A 19,460-nucleotide genomic window follows, 5' to 3' on the forward strand; every position below is an offset into this window, starting at 1 on the left:
TTCCTTGTACCAATCTTCTATTTTAATTTCCACCTCCCCTTTCCAATTTCTTGCTATTAATAACCTTGCAGCCGTTAGCAACATTGTTACCAAATTCTTTTCATTTTCTTTCCATTCCTCTGTATTATAAATAGATACAGTAGAGTCTCACTTATCCAACACTCGCTTATCCAACATTCTGGATTATCCAACGCATTTTTGTAGTCAATGTTTTCAATATATCGTGATATTTTGGTGCTAAATTCATAAATACAGTAATTACTACATAGCATTACTGCGTATTGAACTACTTTTTCTGCCAAATTTGTTGTCTAACATAATGTTTTGGTGCTTAATTTGTAAAATCATAACCTAATTTGATGTTTAACAGGCTTTCCCTTAATGCCTCCTTATTATCCAACATATTCGCTTATCCAACATTCTGCCGGCCCGTTTATGTTGGATAAGTGAGACTCTACTGTAATAGTATAGTCGCTGGGTTTATATTGATTTTTTTCTCCATGATACTCTCTATTTCTACTATGACATTTCCCAAAAAACTCTGTACATACTTACATTCCCACCACATATGAATATATGTCCCCTTTTCTTGACAACCCCTCCAACATTTTTCTGAAAAGCTCTTATCCATATTATGTATCTTTATTGGGGTCAAATACCACTTCCATACTATCTTGTGGTAGTTTTCTTTTATTCTAATTGATGAATTTTTGAGATGCCTTGCTTTCCATCATTTTTCCCAATTTCTTTCTCCTACTTTTATTCCCAGTTCTTCCTCCCATATTTCCCTTGTTAATATCCCTTTCCTCCCACCTTTAATCTCTATGAATATTTTATATATCATACTGGTTATCCCTTTCGGATGTTCATTTTCCTCTTTAGTCTGTTCTTTTAATACTATATTTTAAAATTTTATTGGTTCCCTTTCCTCCCAGCTCTTTCTTTGCCAATTTTGGAACCATTGATCTATTTGGACCGAATGGCATTCCTGCTACTAGTTTTAGCCTTACTTGTGTTTACTTGTGGCGCAGTGGGTTAAACCACTGAGCTGCTGAACTTGCAGACCGAAAAGTTGGTGGTTCGAATCCGTGGAGCAGGGTGAGCTTCCACTGTTAGCTCCAGCTTCTGCCAAACTAGCAGTTCAAAAACATGCAAATAATAATAATAATAATAATAATAATAATAATAATAATACTTTATTTATAACCCGCTTCCATCTCCCCGATCAACAGATAAAACAATACAACAGCATATATACAGTATATACTCCAGTATAGGCCGACCCGAATATAAGCCGAGGCACCTAATTTTTACCACAAAAACTAGGAAAACTTATTGCCTTGAGTATAAGACGAGGGTGGGAAATGAAGCAGCTATAAGTAAATTTCAAAAATAAAAATTAATAATAAATTAATAAAATTACATTATTTGGGGCATCGGTAGGTTAAATATTTTTGAATATTTATATAAAACTGCAATTTAAGATAATAATAAGACTTTAATAAGATGAGACTGCCCAACTTTGATTACCTATCTACTCAAGTATAAGCTGACCCGAATATAAGCCGGCCAGGGCCCTCACTCGAATATAAGCCGAGGGGAGCTTTTTCAGCCCTGAAAAAGGGGTGAAAAACTAGGCTTATACTCGAGTAAGGTAAAGGTAAAGGTTTCCCCTGACGTTAAGTCCAGTCATGTCTGACTCTGGGGGTTGGTGCTCATCTCCATTTCTAAGCCGAAGAGCCGGCGTTGTCTGTAGACACCTCCAAGGTCATGTGGCCGGCATGACTGCATGGAGCGCCGTTACCTTAGTACAGTAGAGTCTCACTTATCCAAACTAAATGGGCCGGCAGAAGCTTGGATAAGCGAATATCTTGGATAATAATGAGGGATTAAGGAAAAGCCTATTCAACATCAAATTAGGTTATGATTTTACAAATTAAGCACCAAAACATCTTGTTATACAACAAATTGGACAGAAAACGTAGTTCAATATGCAGTAATGTTATGTTGTAATTACTGTATTTATGAATTTAGCACTAAAATATCACGATATATTGAAAACATTGACTACAAAAATGGCTTGGATAATCCAGAGGCTTGGATAAGCGAGGCTTGGATAAGTGAGACTCTACTGTATATACAGTAATTAAAATAGGAAAATAATATTCATAAAATACAGAGAGCATCAGGACTAAACGGTTGGGCTATTAAGAAATTACAGGGAATGTGGGTAAATTAATTGGTACCACTCCAGCAGAAAGGTAACAGCGCTCCATGCAGTCATGCCAATGGCCACTTGACCTTGGAGATGTCTATGGACAACGCCGGCTCTTCAGCTTAGAAATGGAGATGGGCACCAACACTTGGAGTTGGGCACAACTAGACTTAATGTTAGGGGAAAACCTTTACCTTTACCTGTGTTCACCAGGGCTCAAAATGAATACGACATAAATTGGAGAATTGGAGAATTTTGCCCACCCAGTAGAAAGAGGGAAATCTAGCAAGAAGACGTCTGTGTTCGTGTTTCATTCCACTCTTTCGTTCTCTCTCTCTCTACTAGGCAACAGCAACGGCCCTGTTCACAACCCTCCGGCAACCATAGCTGAGTCCGTTTCCTGCAACTTTGTCCCCGATGTTGTCAATGGGAGAAGCACCACTCACCACGTCCGGTCCCCTCAACCCCGGCCGCAGCTGAGGAAGACCTTCAGTGACCTTGGGGGAGCTCTTCAGGGACGGTGTTGCCCGGTGCCCGCTGGGCATGCAGAAAACCCCAGGGTGATGTATGCCAGTCCTTCGTGCAATGGCCCCAAGGAGGACCCGGTCTTCTCTCCTGCTTGGAGTGCAGCCTCTTTCGGCTACGTGAGCCCCTCCATGAGCCAAAGCGAGCTGGCGGCAGAGAGCGTGACTCCGTTGTCTCCGTGCAGCCCCAAGGGAACCCCAGACTCTGACCAAGCCGCCTCCTTCTTCATCAGCAAAGACCTGGCGGTCGGAAACAACGGGTCTGGGTCCTTCTGCACTTCTCCTGAGTCCTCCATCCCTGCCGACGGAGGCTCAAGTTGTGGGGAAAGAAACGGCAAGGCCCATTTGGTCCTCCTCAGCCCAGCGGAAGAGGACTGCCCACAAGTGGAGAGGGGGAGGATCACGTGCCGGTTCCGCGAAAGGTCTCTCTCGGTCCCTACCGACACGGGCTCCCTGTGCTCTGTGGACATTGGGGGCAGCGAGACCTTTGGGCTGAGCTATCCCAGCGCGAGTTCTGAAGGCAGCACGAGCACAGACAACGTCTCGCTGTCGGTGGAGCAGGAGGCTCAGGCACAGCAACGGCGGCAGCGCACCAAGAGCATCTCGCTCAAGAAGGCCAAGCGGAAGCCCTGCCCGCCGACCCGCAGCGTCTCTCTGATCAAGGATGTGCAAGAGGAGATGGCGGAGATGGATGACGAGGCCGGGACGGAGGATCAGCGCCCGCAAAGCCTGTTTTTGCTTCCTGACGTGCAGGTCCACGGCCAAGGTGACGCATCCAGGGAGCTGGAAAGTGTGCCGTACACCCAGCAGTGGTACATGCCAGAGTGGAGCTCCAGCGAGCCCTATTGCTCTCTTTCTGGCTCCAGCACCACCACCGGGGCCACCATGATTGAGCTTTCCAAAACACAAGGCAGCTCCGAGTCCCTCCCTTCGCCCTCCATCTCGCGGGCCACCACGCCGTCCCAGCTCTCCGCTGAAGTGAATTTGAAAACCTCCTCCCCAGGGAGGCCAACGGGCGTGATGTCTCCTTCCAGCGGCTACTCCAGCCAGTCTGAGACCCCAACCCCAACCGTCCCAACCTCGCTGGTCCTCGGACATACTCCGCACCAGACCGGGCGGACGAGACCCCTTGTGCCTGAGAGGAAGTCCTCGCTGCCCCCCGTCTCTCCCCTGGAGCAGAGCCCCAAGTCGCGCCTCTCCTTCGACCTGCCGTTCGCGCCACCAACACACCTGGATCTTTCAGGGCTGAAGATCTCGCGCAAAGCCAAGGCCAAAGTGAGCCGGCACCATTCAGACTCCACCTTCGGAACCAAGCTGGGCCCAAAGCTGAGCCCCGTGCAGCCTGTCATGCCCATGGTGACGCAGCTGGACCTCCGCTCTGTCCGCCTGCGCTCCATCAGCCGCTCCGAGACAGAGGACAACCTGGAGAGCCCTGAACCTGTGGAGGAGCCCGGAAAGAAGATCCGGCCACCCGTGGCAGAGAAGCCACCCCTCTCACGGCGACCCCCGATGCTCCTACATAGGACCCCGCCGGTCCAGGAGGAGTCTCCCACGGGCTCTCCAACATCTCCATTGACACCACAGCATGCCATTCCTGAAGACAACATCTACATGGTGGCCAGGAGACCTGAGCACCACCAGTGGGACACAGACGCCTGGGGTCCCGTGGAGTCGCCCTCCCCGGGCGGAGCAGTCTCTCCCGGACGGGGCCCCCCAGGCACATTTTTCACTCCTGTACGGCAGTTATCTGAGGACAGCCTGGAGGAGGATGAAGAGATGAAGCTCAAGCTTCTGGGAGAGAGGACGCCTGGAGAGGAGAGCCGCAAAACCAAAGTCCCGCCCCCTGTCCCCAAGAAGCCCAGCATGCTTTACTTGCCACTGGTGGCCTCCCCACTCCACCCAGGAGCCTGTGCGGGGGACACAAGACTGGACATCAGCCCTGTTATGGGAGATGAGAACTCTGCCTACCCCAGACTCACCACCTGCAAGGTCTCATCCCCTGCGGCCAGTGAGCCAAATGGCAGCTCAACCACTACAGATGGATCTTGGGAGGACTTTTCAGGTAAGCACTTTGGGATTTCTGGATTTTTTTGTATTTATTTTATTCATTTACAGTATTTATATTCTGCCCTTCTCACCCCGAAGTGGACTCAGGGCGGATTACAATGAACACATATATGGCAAACATTCAATGCCAACAGACAAACAACATTCAGTTTTAGACAGACACAGAGGCATTTTTTTAACATCTTTCCAGCTTCACGATTCCGGCCACAGGGGGAGCTGTTGCTTCACCATCCATTGGTGGCTGTTCTTCCTCTTCTTTTCCTCGTGAGCAGTTTTATGGTGTTGTAGATTAGTTAAATTAGCCTCCCGCATAAAGCGTCCCTAAATTTTTCCCTACTTGACAGATGCAGCTGTCTTTCGGGGCTGCTAGGGGCTATTTTTTTTTTTTATGGTCGGAGGCTTAACCCGACCCGGGCTTCGAACTCATGACCTCTCAGTCAGTAATGATTTATAGCAGCTGGTTACTAGCCAGCTGCGCCACACAAACAACACACAGACAGACAGACAGACACAGAGGCTATTTAACTTCCCAGCTTCTGGCTTTATGAGGGTCTGCTCGATTCCGGCCACAGGAGGAGCTGCAGCTTCATCATCCACTGTGACGACGAATCCTTTTTGATGGAGTATTTATTATTATTATTATTATTTTATTACATCACTTCTACTCCGCCCTTCTCACCCATCAGGGCACTCAGGGCGGCTTACAATATACATCAGAAAAACAGTTTACATCCGATTTAAAAGTCGTTCAAAGATTTAAAAATTACAATAAAAATTAAAATATACATTAAAAACCTGCATAATTATACATTTAATGAGTACTTCCTCATCCGGTGTTGTAAATCAGTTAAATTTACCTCCCCACATACGCGGTCTCTAAATTTTCCTACTTGACAGATGCAACTGTCTTTCAGGTTGCTTAGGTCAACAACAAGCAGGGCTATTTTTTATTTTAATTGTCAGGTGCTCACTCCAAAACGGCTGGCCTCGAACTCATGACCTCTTGGTCATAGTGATTTATTGCAGCTGGCTACTAACCAGCCTGCGCCACAGCTGTGGTCCCGACAACTATAATCAGGAGAGACAAAACTTAGATTTAAGTATCTCCATGTCCCCGGTGGCACAGTGGGTTAAATCACTGAGCTGCTGAACTTGCTAACCAAAAGGTTGGCAGTTAGAATCCGGGGAGTGGGGTGAGCTCCTGCTGTTAGCTCCAGCTTCTGCCAACCTAGCAGTTCGAAAACATGCAAATGTGAGTAGATTAATAGGTACTGCTCCGGCTAGAAGGACACAGCACTCCATTGCCCTGTGTTTGCCCAAATCCTTGCTTTGTTTCCTCCAGGGAATTCCGTGGACTTGAGAGCCGAAGAGAAGCGCTTTGTCAGCGACAAAACAGCTGAGTCTATAACAGAGGAGGAGGACGATGTGTTCATGACATCCCGAACCACCGAGGATTTATTTACTGTCATTCACAGGTGGGGTCCCATCCTGATAGCTTCTTTCAGGTTGGGAGTCTAAAAAGAAACACAAAAGATGTGGAAAGGGGGGGGGGGGGGGAAATTAGCTAGATATAATTCAAAGAAAGGAAGCATTTTACCTAAGAGTCTCTCTGAAGATAGTAAGGTAGTAAGCTTGAGTTTGTTCCTAGTATAAACCAGAGCTTGGAAAGGTAACCATGTTGGCTGGGAGAGTCTAAAAAAGGAACTTTTCCATATTCCTCTGTGGAATCTGGAAGCAGAGCAGCTGAACTGGCTAGGCTCTTCTGCATCTCCTTGCATCTTTCTATGGAATTCATCAGGCAGCAATCATACATTTTGTGCACTGTATTAAACTCCAAAAAAAATTTGCTTATTTTTTTTAATGGAGAGGGAATTTTAAACCCTCGTCTACATTGCCATATAATGAAGTTTGAAACTGCATTATATGGTTAATGTAGACTCTTACAAAGCAGTGCAATGCAGTACAATGCTACATAGACTAATATAAGATAATATTATTTAGAATAGCCCCTGGTGGCATAGCAGATTAAATCGCTGAGCTGCTGAACTTGCTGACCGAAAGGTTAACGGTTCAAATCCAGGGAGCGGAGTGAGCTTCTGCTGTTACCTCCAGCTTCTGCCAACCTAGCAGTTCGATAACATTCAAATGTGAGTAGATCAATAGGTACTGCTTTGGCGGAAAGGTAACAGTGCTCCATGCAGTCATGACCTTGGAGGCGTCTACAGACAACGCCAGCTCATCTTCTTAGAAATGGAGATGAGCACCAACCCCCTGAGTCGGACACGACTGGACTTAATGTCAAGAGAATAACTATTATTATTATTATTATTATAAAATTATTATTTATCCTTAGCTAAATAGTTCTGGTATCTACCTCTCTCTGATTGTAACTGACACTACTTGCACTTTCTTTGGCCCAGTTCTTTTTTGGAGCCAACCCAGGATTTTATCATAGTATATTTATCGTATGTGACCTCATTTGTTTTATGTTGAGTGACTAATTTTAGTGTTGTGTTTTTATATTGTCTGTTGCCTGGGTTTGGCCCCATGTAAGCTGTCAGCTCTAGTTTGTAGTGCGGTTTTCTTGTACTTTTTTTTTTGTCTGCTGTTAATTATTATTATTGTTATTATTATTTTATTATGACACAGCAAACAAGATAGATATGCTGGATTTCATATCACAAAATCACAAGTTGAACACTTCCCAAGTGTCTAGGACTGTGTGATGTATATTATTATTATTATTATTATTATTATTATTATTATTATTATTATTATTATTATTATTACAGTAGAGTCTCACTTATCCAACATAAGCGGGCCAGCAGAACGTTGGATAAGTGAATATGTTGGATAATAAGGAGAGATTAAGGAAAAGCCTATTAAACATTAAATTAGGTTATGATTTTACAAATTAAGCACCAAAACATCATGTTATACAACAAATTTGACAGAAAAAGTAGTTCGTTACACATTAATGCTATGTAGTAATTACTGTATTTTCGAATTTAGCACCAAAATATCACGATGTATTGCAAACATTGACTACAAAAATGCGTTGGATAATCCAGAACGTTGGATAAGCGAGTGTTAGATAAGTGAGACTCTACTGTATTATTATTATGGACTATAACATGCTGTTTTGAACTGCTTTAAATGACAGTGTAGCTAGGGCCTTAATCTTGACCACATTTTTGGGTTCTGTGAACTGGTGACGTGAAGGTTGGGTGGCTGACCTGAAGGTTGCGGGTTCGAATCCAACCCATGGAGAGCTCCCTCTCTCAGCTCCAACTCCATGTGGAGACATGCGAGAAGCCTCCCACAAGGATGGTAAAAACGTCGAATCATCCAAGCGTCATCAACTGGTTTTGATAAGAGAGTTATACAGCCTTTTGAATTCCATATATCACACTCACAAAACAATAGTTACTGAATGGCTTCCAATATACTATGCTGGATTGATGAAAAAAACTCTTAGAAGCCACTAAATGTTGATATTGCAGAAGGTAGAGCCCTAGAGGGCACTTCTGAGCTGGTCGTGCTGCCTTTTTCTGTCCCAAATGGTATTCTGATGAATGCATTCCTTGACAGGTCCAAGCGGAAGCTACTGGGGTGGAAGGAACCCAGCGATGCCTTTGGCAACCGGATGAATTCCCAGATGCCCTCCAAAAATGCCGGAGGGTCCCTGAGCAGCGACAACATTTCGGGCAGCACAAGGGCCTCCCACAAGAACGAAGACTTCAAGGCTCTCCTGCAGAAGAAAGGCGGGAAGGGCGCCTCCGGCACCCGCACATCCGCGGCCGAATTGCTCAAGAGCACCAACCCTTTGGCGCGGAGGGTCATGACGGAGTTTACTGTGGACGGGACCATCCAAAGCCCGAAGACCCAGCCGTGAGTCGGGTGGGAGGAAGGAAGCCTTGTCTCTTCCCACAGGCTCTAAGCCACCCCCAGGTTGGTCTTCGGGGTGAAAATACTTCCCTTTGGGAGTTTTGCCAAAACCAGTCTTTGTCCGTTTGCTGGCCATGATTAACACCGTCGTGGTTCTTACTTCTGGGACAGGGAGACAGACTCCGGATATTTTTTTTAAGTGTCTTAAATGTAGAGCACACCCATCCCTTATGGAAACAGCTGCACATCTTTGCTTTCGAGGAGAGAAGCTTAGTTGGTCGGAAGAAGTCCCTGTGACATGGATGTTCCTGTGACGGGGCAATGACAGGTTGATGTCCCATGTGCCATCATCTTCCTCAGTTGCATGAAGAGCGGAATATTCTTCTCTCTCTCTCATTTTCAGGGCTTCCGAGTCCCTCTCCGCAGTGAAGCTCATTTGGAACTGTTCGGTTTCTTCGGCATGTGGTACTTCCAGTGCTTGTACGATACAATATACATCTGTCGTGGCTTCTTTTGTTTTGAAAATTTTTACCCTAAGAATCAGATCTAATCCTTTCTTTGTGTTAGTTTCGATTTCCAAGTGTTTGAAGGTTGCAAACTGGCCACTTAGGAAGACAATGCAGGTGTCCTTCAAACCAAGAAACTCTGTTGCTTTAGATAGTTGCTTTAGTTGATATCCGATGCTCATCCACAAAACAGGGCTGGTGCATATGTATTGCCAGGGCCAAAGCTCATTGGTTTATTATCCAGTGGTCCAATAGTCCAGAAATTGCCAAATCCTCCGTATTGGTTCCATCATCCATGGACCATCCTATTGTGATGGTAACCCCAAATGTAAGAAATATGGGGTGTATTTTTTTAATATTGTCAAATTATTGAAGCCAAACTCAGTCATACAACTGCCCATCCTCATAATTCTACAGAACCTATAGTAGATCCATTAAGAGCAAAACATAATGTGGTTCTTTAGAGTTCCTGAGCTGCAGCATTTGTGTTACAGGAATGGATTCTATCTAGATCAGGCATGGGCAAACTTGACCTTCCGTCCAGGTGTTTTGGACTTCAATTCCCACAATTCTTGGCCTTAGCCTCACTTGAAGATCAAAACACTTGGAGGGACGAAGTTTGCCCATGCCTGGCCTAGATACACTCGGTGGTGGGACCCTTTGGGGGCTTTTATCTGGTGCAAGACTTAAAATGTCCTAAATGGCCTTTTGTTGGTCATCATTTAGAAAAGGGCTGACTGTGTCTGTGGTGGAATCAATAGTATGTTAGTCTTGAGCCCCATCTGCACTGCCATATAATGCTGCTTAATGTCATTGATTTCATTATATGAGTCTACACTACCACACAGCAAAAGGACAGGGTTTGGTTTTAGCACAGCGTAACTTTTCTGATTACCAAATAGTGCCCCTATTTAAGCAAGAAAATATCTATAAAGTAGGAAACAAAAATCAACTACAGTAGAGTTCCGGTTATCCGACATAAACAGAGTCCCCGGTGGTGTAGTGGATTAAAACCTTGTGACTTGAAGGTTGGGTTGCTGATCTGGAAGCTACCAGATTCGAACCCCTCCTTTATTATCCAACATTTTCACTTATCCAATGTTCTGCCGGCCCGTTTATGTTGGATAAGTGAGCCTCTGCTGTATACCCTATCTATCTATATAAAAAAATATCTATCTATCTATCTATCTATCTATCTATCTATCTATCTATCTATCTATCTATCTATCTATGCTATCCATATATTTATATCTGCTATCCAGGAGCCTCCGGTGGCCTAGGGGATAAAAGCCTAGTGACTTGAAGGTTGGGTTGCTGATCTGAAAGCTGCCAGGTTCAAATCCCACCCGGAGAGAGTGTGGATGAGCTCCCTCTATCAGCTCCAGCTCCAGCTCCATGCGGAGACATGAGAGAAGCCTCCCATAAGGATGGTAAAAACATCAAAACATCTGGGCAATGTCCCCTGGCCAACGTCCTTGCAGACGGCCAATTCTCTCACTCCAGAAGTGACTTGAAGTTTCTCAAGTCGCTCCTGACACGGAAAAAAAAAAGAAAACAGGCAGGCTGAATGTCGGATAATTGAAACTGTTGGATAATAGGGAGGCCCTACTATCCCTCCCAGAAAGCCAGGTGTTTTCAAGGAGGGAAAAGTCTGCAGTGTTGGGCATCCGCTGGGAGGCGCGAGATTCTGGTGTGTCGGATAATACGGTGTGTCGGATAAGCAGAAGTCGGATAACCAGAACTCTACTGTATACTATCTTTAGTTACACATAATAGGCATGTAAAGAGGACCCCATTTTATTTGACTCTGAATCCAGCTGTCTGCAATTCAGGGCACCCACTTCCAATATACTCAGTCTAATGCAGGGTTTAAATAGTATTTCAATCTCTCCGTCGCTCTCTTTCACTGGCTAAATCTTGCCTTGTTGCCAGCAACAGCTGTGTCTCAAGAGGCACTGTCTCTTTCAGCCGGACTCCTGGTCCTTGTAAACGGCCCACAAATCATGTTGCAAAGTAGTGTTTCCCAAGACAGGACTTTCCAGATGTCTTGGCTTGTATGCTTGTGCTAGAGAGGAATGCGTTGTAAAGGGGCGGAGAACGATCTTCCCCTTGCCGTGCTTCAAGCACATCCCAAAACGTGCCCCAAAGGGCTGTAAAACACTCCAGAACGGGTTTTCCAGCCCTCCAGGGAGGAGACTGAAATCCCAGCGATGCCCATTGGCGTCATGTTGGATTTCGGTCCAACTTTGATGTTTCGCATTAATGACGAGAGTTGGAGCCCAGCCCTTGAGAAATGTTACTGTAAATTGGGTTGAAGGGTGGAAACATGAGTTATGAGTTGCTTTGCTGCAGTGCTGTTTTAGCTATCTTGATGTCCTGCATCTTAACACTGAGTGCCAATATTCTGTGTGCCAAAGAGGTGGAATTTCATGATATCATGACAAATTGTTATATATGGATTAGGGAGGGGAAAAATTGGAAAATCTGAATTACAAAGTGGCTAGAAATTGTCTTTGGATCTGTATTATATGATTAGTGTATACCAGGCATGGGCAAACTTGGGCCCTCCAGGTGTTTTGGACTCCAACTCCCACAATTCCTAACAGCCTACCGGCTGTTAGGAATTGTGGGAGTTGGAGTCCAAAACACCTGGAGGGCCCAAGTTTGCCCATGCCTGGTGCAGACTCATACAATGCAGTTTAATATGAGAGTGTGTGACCACGTCTTCATAATTTGGTTAGCTCTCAAACATAATGATAACTAAACATAGCTGTCTATTCTAAACAATATCTGAGAAATATGCACCATGATAAAGGTTCAAAGCATAGAACACAATATGTATATTAGACCATCATATACATAATAATGTTAACAATAATACAAATATTACAACTGATGACCAAATTCAGTCAGCTGTAGTGACACACAGTTGTAACTTACAGAGTATAAACTTTATACTCTGTAAGTTACACAGTTGTAACTTACAGAGTATAAAGATTTATAGACTGCAATCATCCAGATTTAAATGCTACACAGAGCAGTTTTCAGTATAAAACATATACATATAAACTTATAAAACATATTTATTGTCAACAAACTGAAGCTACGGCTAATTGACTGCATTTACATCCTGAGGAGTCCTATAGAATTGCTCCAAGACTTCAGAGACTTTGATTTGTTTTGACTCCAAACCAGGTTTGAGCCAATTGATTTGTACACTGATATATTTAGTTAGCATATTACATTTTGGAGAGACTGAATGTGAACATATTGTGTCGCTAACAAATTTCAGTTGGAATCTGGTTGATATATGTTTTATACTGAAAACTGCTCTGTGTAGCATTTAAATCTGGATGATTGCAGTCTATAAATCTTTATACTCTGTAAGTTACTACTCTGTAAGTTACGACTGTGTGCCACTACAGCTGACTGAATTTGGTCATCAGTTGTATTATTTGTATTATTGTTAACATTATTATGTATATGATGCTCTAATATACATATTGTGTTATAGAATCATAGAATCATAGAATAGTAGAGTTGGAAGAGACCTCATGGGCCATCCAGTCCAACCCCCTGCTAAGAAGCAGGAAATCGCATTCAAAGCACCCCTGACAGATGGCCATCCAGCCTCTGTTTAAAAGCCTCCAAAAAAGGAGCCTCCACCACAGTCTGGGGCAGAGAGTTCCACTGTCGAACAGCTCTCATAGTGAGGAAGTTCTTCCTGATGTTCAGGTGGAATCTCCTTTCCTGTATTCTATGCTTTGAACCTTTATCGTGGTGCATATTTCTCAGATATAGCTCTCAAACATCTCCGCAAGTTCTGCCGAACTCACCTTGCCTGCATCCCTAATCCTATCCAGATTTTAATAGTAGCTGCCTTGTTATTGAAGATGGATGAATTCTGGATATGGCAGATTAATGAATTAGCAATAATCGAGTCACTTTTAGTGGGGTCAAACAGTTCTTACAGGATTTTAGCTTTTGCATCTCATTCTTCGGACCAATTACCTTCCTTTTTTTTATTAGCTTGTTCCCAAGATTTTTCTCCATGGCCTTCCTCCTTTAGTAAAGGCTGAGGCCAAAACCAGCAGGGAGATTTTGCACCCAGTCAAGGCCGGTCTCTCATTCCTTTCTGGAGTGCTTTGATGGCCTCAGAGAGAGCCAAGCTCCTTTCTATTAATATTCTTTTGTCTCCCAGGAGGTGGTACCTGCCACTTCTGCTCAGATGAAGCAGGACTTGCTTTAAAAACGCGGCTGTGCCTCAATTCCGTGGCTTCGCTTGGCTTTAATTACATGTTCCTCCAGCCGTTGCCATGGATTTCCACAATCAGGGTTGCAATTAATGTTCCAGCTCAGAGGCTTCATTGATCGTTGAGATGACTCCCCTCCACCGCAGGCACGGTTCGGGTTCTGCTTTTCTCCAATGTTTAGAAGGATTCTTATGGAGGAGAGCCACTTTTTTGGAAGGCCTTATTAGCATGGTGTTTCAATCCCATTCCTCCCAGTTTCAGACCTGTGCTGGATTGGGATGGATCCAGCAAGTAATGGATATTACTCCCTTCCAGAAAGAAGGAGCTCTGGCTTCTCAAGTTTGGGCTAAAGATAGAGTGATTTTGTAGAGTAAAAAGCTTATGCAGATGACTTTTTTATCATATCATAAGCGACGAGAACATACTGGTGTGAGAGAATTGGCCGTCTACAGCAGTGGTTCCCAACCTTTGGACCTCCAGGTGTTTTGGACTTCAGCCCCCATAGTTCCTAACAATTGGTAAGCTGGCTGGGATTTCTGGGAGTTGAAATCCAAAACATTTAGAGACTCAAAGTTTGGGAACCACTGGTCTGCAGAGACATTGCTCAGATGCGTTACTGGAGGCTTCTCTGTGTCCCCACAAGCTAGAGCTGATGGATGGGAGCTCACCCCATCTTGCAGATTTGAAACAGGTCAACAACCCAATCTTCAAGTCAGCAGTCCAGCCGGCACAAGGGTTTAACCCAGGGGTCCTCGAACTTTTTAAGTTCACAGTCTCCCAGACTGTTGGGAAGCCGGACTATGATGAAATAGTCCAAAATTAGGGTTGTTGTTGTTGTGTGCCTTCAAGTCGTTTCTGACTTAGGTCAACTCCAAGTCTAAGGTTCAGGACAGGGGCCAGGTCAATGACCTTGGAGGGCCGCATCCGCCCCACGGGCCTTGGTTTGGGGACCCCTGGTTTAACCCATTGCACCACCCTGGCTCCTATGATGCAGAGGACTATGTGGGATCATTAGAAAAAGAGAAAAAAGTTCTAAACTGAGCCAGGCTGGATCTCATTGTGTCTGTCCGAACGATGTTGTGACCTGTGCCTCGATCTAAAGCCAATAGTCTGATGTGCATTAATCCAGAAGCAAGGGCTAGGTTTTTGTAACATCATGTAACACTAGATATAGGAAAACTGAGTGTATGTTCAGGGTGACGTCATTGGAAACAAAATAAGTTCTTGGATTTTTTGTAGGAAAGGATAACGTTCTGGCCATTCCAGGAATGACAGCTGTTTTTTCACGTGTGCCATGTGAATTGATCATAATAAGGAGGGAACAGCTGTATATAACAAGCTACTAAAACCATGCTGTTCTTCCTCTCTGAACCCTCCCAGAGAAGCAGTAGGAACGCAGGCTGTTTTAATTCTGATTTTTTTTTTCTTTGCTTGAGCACAAATTCTGCAGAACAGATATTTGCACCTCTCGGGGTGCGTGGGCTGGTGTAATAAAGAGAGTCGGGAGGAAAAGGGCTCCTTGTACGCATGTATGGTTTCTGACTTTTCTAGCCCTTGTGAAACTCAGGAATGTGCTGAAGTACCAATGATTATACATTTTGATTCTACACATTTGTCGACATGGGTGGCATAACCCCCAGGGAGAGAGATCCAACTGAAGTGCCAGCTTCCCTTCTTTGTTGAAGTCCTGGTGACAGAAGTTTTGCTTGTGAAAAGCGAATGGATGCGGGTGTGTGATGGAAACGGGGGATCCCCTTGCCTTAGGAAAAATGTCAGAAGCCTAGGCGAAACCTTCTAATGTAAAGTGATGTTAGATTTCAGGGGTTGTTAAAGGATTTAGGCTTAGAAAGTAAATATTTACCCTTAGGGGATGAAAAGATCCTGCCACTATCATTTGGCCAGCCTAGCTATGTCAGCATAAGAAATGGCATCAGTGGGTACTAGAAGAGTGGCTCATCGTGAAAGCTGTCTGTCTGCCAAGAAACAAAGGCCAGCATCCTAAAATGTGCAATAAGTGTGGGTTACGCATTGGTATATCTCCATTTGGGCAGCATACAGGTGCTAGTCACTATCCCTTTTGTGCACCATCCAGATCAGTGGTTCCCAATCTGTGGTCTGTGGACCACCAGTGGTCCACAAGAACTAAAATATGGCCCGTGGCCTCACCTTTACTACGATAGATAACAACACAGCCCAACCAAAATAAATATTTTGTGGTCTTCGTTTTTATGTATTTATTTACAGTAGTTATATTCCGCCCTTCTCACCCCGAAGGGGACTCGGGGCGGATCACACTATGTACATATAGGGCAAACATTCAATGCCCATATACACATAGAACCGAGACAGAGACAGACAGACGCAGAGGCAATTTAACCTTCTCCTGAGGGGATGCTCGATTCTGGCCACAGGGGGGAGCAGCTGCTTCATCATCCACTCTGACGGCACTTCCTCATTCCAACATCGTAAATTAATTAAATTTGCCTCCCCACTTTTTTATAAGTGGTACCTTATTTCCTACTTGATAGATGCAACTATCTTTCGGGTTGCTAGGTCAGCAACAAGCAGGGGTTATTTTTTATTTTTAATTGACAGGTGCTCACCCCGCCACGGGCTGGCCTTGAACTCATAACCTCATGGTCAGAGTGATTTATTGCAGCAGGCTGCGCCACAACCCGGCCTGTTCCTGGGATTATTTGGGGTGCTGCTTCAGAAAATTGCATTGGATAAACCACATGACTAAATATGGTTTTCTGTGGGCGAGCTGATGGTGACTGCTGGATGGTATATGTTCTGTATCAGAAGCTAAAACTGATGTGGTCTATCCAATGCAATTTTCCAAATCAGCACCCCAAATAACCAAACCGAATCTAAAGTTGACCCAAAATGGATTCGTAACCAACATTTGGGACTAATGTTGGAAAGTGGTCCCTGGTCAAATAAAAGTTGGGAAACACTGATCTAGAGCCTCTCTATGGCATTTATCAAGCCCTAGGTGGGAAGGGAAAGTTCAGACAACGAAGAAGCAATTGGACTAGACTCTATGGGGAAAGGAATGAGGGCTCACGCTATGTATGGGTGCACATTCATTTCTTTCCCCCTTTGGACCAAAGTGTCTGAATGGCCACCTCCCTCCTTGTAAGCAGCAGTCGGTTCCTCCAGGTTGTCTGGACTAGGAAAAAGGCATGGACCAGAGCGAGAAATGCATGGGCTGAACATTGTGCTTCACCTGCTGCATCTCAACTGATATTTCTCTGTGGCTCCTTTTCTGGTCTGCTTTCCCTCCTGATACTGACAGCTTTCACTGCCATTTCTCTACGGCCACTACGCATCACCCCAAAAGTGCCTTATGCTGACATAACCAACACTTACGCTAGTGTAGGTCACCAACAGGATTCTATATTCTTATATTTGATTTCATGACAGTAACCTCCATTGGGCACATTATGATTTGTATCTGAACATGCATGGATAAGAAGGTCGTTCTTTTAAAAATATGTTATCTCTCAGTGCTGAACGTGAAGCCTTTTAAAGACTTTCCCTAAACATGCCATTCTGAAAATCCATGTGAAGCTTTCATTTTAAAAGTGCTCGTTTTGTGCTGCAAGTAGTAGCTCTGCTTGTTGTTTTCTTTTACTCTCCCCACCGGAAAAATCTATGTGCGTTTGACAGGGTAAACGAAGCAACATCGGCCCCCCTTCCTGTGGGAGGGGGCCTTTGTATGTCCTTCTAGCCTTATTTTTTGAAACTGCTTCGTGTTTCGTTTGCAAAGGTTCTTGCAGCTTTTGAGGGTTTAGCAGCCTCGCTGTGTTTAGCAACCCCAACTGGCACCGTTGGACCAAATCTCTTCGGTGTTCTGGTTTGCTTAAAATGCAGCCAGGCCACGCAATGCCACCAGCATCCCCAAGAGCAATCCATTCCAGGAAAGGGAGGAACCAATGGGATGTGCAATCATTTGGCATTGCTAATAATGTACGTATTCTTCGCGGTCCAGCAGGATGAACGTCCTCCTTCTACCAAACAAAACTGTTGACCAGTTGGAATGTACTTTCCAATCTCCTTATGTCTGAAATCGTCACAGAAGATGGAAACAAGGGTATATGTGAGTTCTTATTCTTGAAGAAATGTATGTAATTTTTCTCCCCAAAAAGGGCTTTAAGCAAGCACTTTGATTCCTGGTGAAGAATGTACTTTTTTCCCCACACACCTGAGGCTATCTTCTTTTTTTGTAGACCACCGCTACACAATACTCGGTGGTTGTTTCTGAACGTTTTGGTGCTTGGCTGCACCCGGATGAAAGCGCCGCCAGCATATGTGGCCAAGAAGAAAATCGAGATGCCATTAAACTTTGTATAGTGTTGTGTAGAACTGCTCAGGAAAAAAAATGAAACGAAAAGGAAGGGAAACAAAGTGGTCAGTGGTGGCTTAATCTTTATCTGATTGTACTACAGTGTTGTCCAGGTTGCCAAACGCCTGCCAGCAGGAGATTTGCACTTTGGTTTCCTTTCAAAGAACTGCCTCAGCCCCTTGCTATGTTTCCCCCCTCTATAGCAGATACTATTTTTTTCAAGTGCAACCATACCAGACTCTGCTGGGTTTGCTTCTTAGCAAACATGCTTAAGATTGCACTGTATAATAGAAAAACAACCCTTAATCTAGGCACCGTGTCCTTAAAAGTATCAATATCCTCGTGCGGTAGGAAATGCGTGGACTATTTATTCCTTTCCCCTCTATTTTCCTTTTTAAAAAGTAACATTTATCTTTCCCTTCCCTTTTTTTGCAAGGCAGCTTCTCATAAGAATGTGTTTTCCTTGCTCTGCACCGAAGTGGATTAGACAGACTTTTTTCTCCCGAGGCATTTCCGTACAGCCAAGGTAATAATCTAAGTCGCCTACCTATATTTAGGATCTTTCCAGATCGGAGGCTCTTAACAGAACCAGAACGGTGGAGCGATGCTGTCTTTCCCACCGTTGCTTTGTAGTTAGACAAAAAGGCAAAACAAATGGTGGGGAAATGAGGGAGGAGGCTGAATAGAGGGCAACAGCACCCCTTGGCACCCCATTGAATTCTCTTTAATGCAGGGCACTGGGACAATAAAAAGCCTCATCTGGAAACACTCTTAATCTAGCTCTCTCTATATTTGTATTAGTCTTATCTTATCGTGAGCTGTCACAAGACGAAAGCGTTTTATTGACTCTTGTATGTACCGATTCAAATTTAAAGCGCAGGGTGCAAGACCCTCTTTCGAATTCCATTTCTTGCCATTGTACAGTAACTGGAAATGCATAGAGAGACTTTTTTATATTTCTGAATGTTGTACTTTTTAACTCCTTGCAAGCTTGGAAATATACTATCTAAATGTCTTTTAAAAACCAAAATGCTGGCTCTGTGTGTGATGACGTTTTCCAAATCCAACCGGTCGCCAAAACGAAGAAGAGAAAATGCAATGATAAGAGTTAAATACTGAGCAATGAGTGGGTGGGATTCGTGCTGGCAATTGGGGGCCAGCTGGACTTCCTAAGATACCTTATATGGTCCAATTTAATTGTAGGGCTGCCACTTGCTTTACAGAATTGCTTGTTGGAGTCTGAGTTGATGGATTAATTGCTTAATTGACTGAATGCTCACAAACACTTGCACAGAAACAACACTTCTGAAGTAAGGGACATTTTGAGTCATTGCTCACCATAGCATAGAAAATTAGCATAGCTGGAATGGGAACTTTCTGCTGAAAATCTTTCCTCTCTAACACACAATCTTTGTTGTGTAAACATACTATGAAAAGTCTTGCAGGAAAGATATTACAGTAGAGTCTCACTTATCCAACATAAACGGGCCGGCAGAATGTTGGATAAGCGAATATGTTGGATAATAAGGAGGCATTAAGGAAAAGCCTATTAAACATCAAATTAGGTTATGATTTTACAAATTAAGCACCAAAACATCATGTTAGACAACAAATTTGGCAGAAAAAGTAGTTCAATACGCAGTAATGCTATGTAGTAAT

The 19,460-nt window shown here is 44.2% G+C and overlaps 1 protein-coding gene across 4 annotated transcripts in view; it reads left to right on the plus strand.

Moving 5' to 3' along the window:
- Positions 1-18,831, plus strand: part of nhsl2 (NHS like 2) — a 119,817-nt gene extending 100,986 nt beyond the window's left edge. For all 4 annotated transcript variants that reach the window (XM_062963943.1, XM_062963945.1, XM_062963944.1 and 1 more), the window contains exons 6-8: positions 2,561-4,801; positions 6,149-6,281; positions 8,398-18,831. In XM_062963943.1, the coding sequence (XP_062820013.1) occupies positions 2,561-4,801; positions 6,149-6,281; positions 8,398-8,701 (2,678 nt within the window). In that variant the 3' untranslated portion in view covers positions 8,702-18,831. The remainder of the gene's footprint in view (positions 1-2,560; positions 4,802-6,148; positions 6,282-8,397) is intronic.
- The last annotated feature ends 629 nt before the right edge of the window (positions 18,832-19,460 follow it).

This window comes from Anolis carolinensis, unplaced genomic scaffold (genome assembly GCF_035594765.1).
Source record: "Anolis carolinensis isolate JA03-04 unplaced genomic scaffold, rAnoCar3.1.pri scaffold_12, whole genome shotgun sequence".
Lineage (NCBI taxonomy): Eukaryota > Metazoa > Chordata > Lepidosauria > Squamata > Dactyloidae > Anolis > Anolis carolinensis.